The sequence below is a fragment of the Mustela lutreola genome, chromosome 2, assembly GCF_030435805.1.
Source record: "Mustela lutreola isolate mMusLut2 chromosome 2, mMusLut2.pri, whole genome shotgun sequence".
NCBI classification, from domain to species: Eukaryota; Metazoa; Chordata; class Mammalia; order Carnivora; family Mustelidae; genus Mustela; species Mustela lutreola.
Window position 1 is genome coordinate 211,041,541 of NC_081291.1, and position 3,361 is coordinate 211,044,901.

At 40.6% G+C, this 3,361-nt stretch overlaps 1 protein-coding gene across 1 annotated transcript; it reads right to left on the reverse strand.

The window, feature by feature from the left end:
- Nucleotides 1-870: 870 nt before the first annotated feature.
- On the reverse strand, nucleotides 871-1,422 carry LOC131825984 (keratin-associated protein 26-1). The gene has a single exon (XM_059165283.1). The coding sequence runs from the start codon at nucleotides 1,420-1,422 to the stop codon at nucleotides 871-873; it is 552 nt and encodes a 183-aa protein (XP_059021266.1).
- Between the last annotated feature and the right edge of the window lie 1,939 nt (nucleotides 1,423-3,361).

Here is a 3,361-nt window from a genome sequence, read left to right on the forward strand (position 1 = left end):
GTGAAATAAGTCAAGCAGAGTCAATTATCATATGATTTCACTTACTTGTGGAGCATAAGGAATAACACAGAGGACATGGGGAGATGAAGAGAAGAAGTGAGTTGGGAGAAATCGGAGGGGGAGACAAACCATGAGACTGTGGACTCTGAGAAACAAACTGAGGGTTTTGGAGGGGAGGGGGTTGGGGGGTTGAGTGGTGGTCATTAAGGACGTATTGTACAGAGCACTGGGTCTTGTGCATAAACAATGAATCTTGGAACACTGAAAAAAATGATAAAATTACAAAAAAAAAAAAGAGAAAGAAAGAAGGAAAGAAAAGGGGATTTTGGTGGAAGTATGTTCACTGGATGAGAGAGATAAGGAAAATGTTCCTCATCTTGCCTTCTCAAAGTCACTTCCACCAAGGGCTTTTTAGGTCTCTTAAATAACTAGGATCAGAGATCTAGAAAGAAGTGTAAGGAATAAACCATCGAGCTATTATGCTACTGTGAGATAAGGACATACGGCTGCATCTCCCATGTCCTATTCACTTATCTTGTAAGCAGTTGAGGTTAGTCATACCTGTGTTCACATGAAATAATGAAAGACAAAATGAAGACCCAGATTCTTAATTTTGACTTAATCCCATTTATTGTAGCATGAATCAAATCAATTCTTTCCACACCTGAGTGACACTGAAGAGCATGGTAAATCAAAAAGTTTTATGCCAAGGAGAGATAAAAAAAGAGATAACAATAGGAAGGGAGCAGCTTGAATTACATCAGACAGAGTAAGAGCAAGAAAAGGCACTACTAGGAAAAAAGCACAAGTCCATAGACTTTGAATTTTTGTCCTGAATCCTTGGCGGGATTATTGACTGGAACAAGGAAGCTACCGGCCTCCCAGCGCAGAGCAAGATCCAGGGCACGTACTGAACACATGGCTCAGAGGCTGGCATCCAGTGAAGACAGGACGCAGAGGTCTGAGGCTGCTAGGCACCATACTCAGTGGTTGAGGACCACAGGGCAAACAACCCAAAGGGCGGCATCCGTAAGTGAGGAGGCTCAGGGGTCGGCTGCTGCTGGACACATAGCTCAGAGGTCTACAGGATACGGGGAGGCAGGAACCAGAGATGTAAGAAGCAGCAGGAAGAAAAGTGGTTCCTTGGCAGGGTCTGGACACGTAGTACGTAGTAGGAGGGCAGCAGGATGTTTCATAGTTGCTGGGCTCACAGTGGGCTGGCTGGCAGTTACTTGGTTCGCTGCAACTCTCTTGACAGTTGTCCAGAGGCCGGAGATGGTCTCGACAGTTACTAGGCAAGCAGAGGACATCACCACAGCTCACACCTGGAGAGCAGAGGGCAATGGAGGAGCTGAGAGGAATATGGCAGGGATTTCTGAGGGATCCCAAGCTGTAGGTCACAGGGCAGTTGTGGCAAGACATAGTGAGGCTTCAAAAGCAGGTTGCAGTTGAATGAGAAGAAGCGAGTATCTCCCCTCATTTGGCTCGATCCCTTATATATCCCTAGAAGGTGGTGATTGTGTATACAGACTCTTCCTTCTTGTGGGAAGCTGCATCAGAACTCTCCATTATAGCCCCGGAAGTGGTGCTCCCATGTCCCATAAACCTGGATGTTCTTTCCATTGATTGAGTATATCTACAAGGAAGTGTGACTGGATTTTAATAGGCTCTCTCCTTCTTAAATTATCCAATGAAAACAGACACGTTTGAAGGTTCATTCACGTAATCCAAGCATAACCACCACTACGTAAACATTCCTAGAATTCCTCTCTTGGAATTGCCTTTAGAAGTTAGAGCAAAACTCTTTGGAGGAGGAAAAAAAAAATTGTAGTAAAATTCTTTGAAACAATGACAAACTTCTCTCTTTGAAGGGAAATTCTATTCTTTTTGGAAATTGTCAATGGTAAGCAACTTGAGAGTAAGTATTTGTAAAAGATGGTGAAAATTCTATAACCAATTTTTGGGCGCCTGGGTGGCTCAGTGGGTTAAGCCGCTGCCTTCGGCTCAGGTCATGATCTCAGGGTCCTGGGATCGAGTCCCGCATCAGGCTCTCTGCTCAGCAGGGAGCCTGCTTCCCTCTCTCTCTCTCTGCCTGCCTCTCCATCTACTTGTGATTTCTCTCTGTCAAATATAAATAAATAAAATCTTTAAAAAAAAAAAAAAAAAAAAAAAGAAAATTCTATAACCTATATGACTCCGGGCAGAAAAAGTTTAAAAGCAGTATAATATGAAAAATTTCAATGTGACCAAATTTGTATGTTGCTTTATTTTAGAATGTTGGTAAAAAATGACTTCCCACAAAAATATTTTTATTTTATATTGTTTTTTTAGAAGGTTTTAATTTTTTTTAAGATTTTATTTATTTATTTGAGAGAGAGAGAATGAGAGAGCATGAGAAGGGGGAGGGTCAGAGGGAGAAGCAGACTCCCACTGAGCAGGGGGCCTGACATGGGATTCGATCTGGGGACTCTAGGATCATGACCTGATCTGAAGGCAGTCACTTAACCAACTAAGCCACCCAGACACCCCCAGATATTTTTATTTTAAACAGCCATACTCATTTTATTCATTTCAGTAAACAGAGTCATGATGGAAGCTTGGTTTATATTTAAAATATTCTTAATATAGATCAGTAAGATGGGCTCAGGTAAAAATATGGATACTACTGTGAAAGAGCAAATAAACAAAACCCCTCAAAGAAAGTTGAACAACATGACATTTTCTTAACAGCTAGTATAGGTTTACATATTCATGCTTACTTGTGTTCCAACCAAAAACCAATGTTCAACAACAACAACAACAACAACAAAAGAATAATGAATAAGACCTGGAAATGGGTTTGGTTTTGCTTCTTACATTGGTTCGGATGTCAATTTCCAAAAAAACAGCTTCTAAACCAATTTACATGGGAAATTGCATCAGAATAAATGTACAGTTTTTCTAAGCATTAGTACTTCCAAGGTTATTTGGGATTATATTTTCTGGTAAAAATTGGTTTAAAAATGTTTCATAATGTTTAGCCTCTTCCACTATATTTTTATGTCCCAACATATCTAGTGGCTCCAGTGGCTACTTTAATGGGAATTTTAATTACCTTGATGGATCTACTTTCCAATTCCCTTCAGCCAGAAATTCTATGTAAATCACAATAGTTTCTTCTATTTTAATGTGCAATGGATACACCCACTCTTAATGTCTCCCTCTGTGCAGGAGGAGCCAAATCTCTCTAACAGAAGATTGGTTTCTCTATGAGCCAATACAGGACTATTTTACCACCAAGGATAGAAATGCGAAGAGAAAATGATTTAGTCTCAGAGGTCCTGTACTGACATGTCGAACTTATCTTAGTACTTTAGGTCAG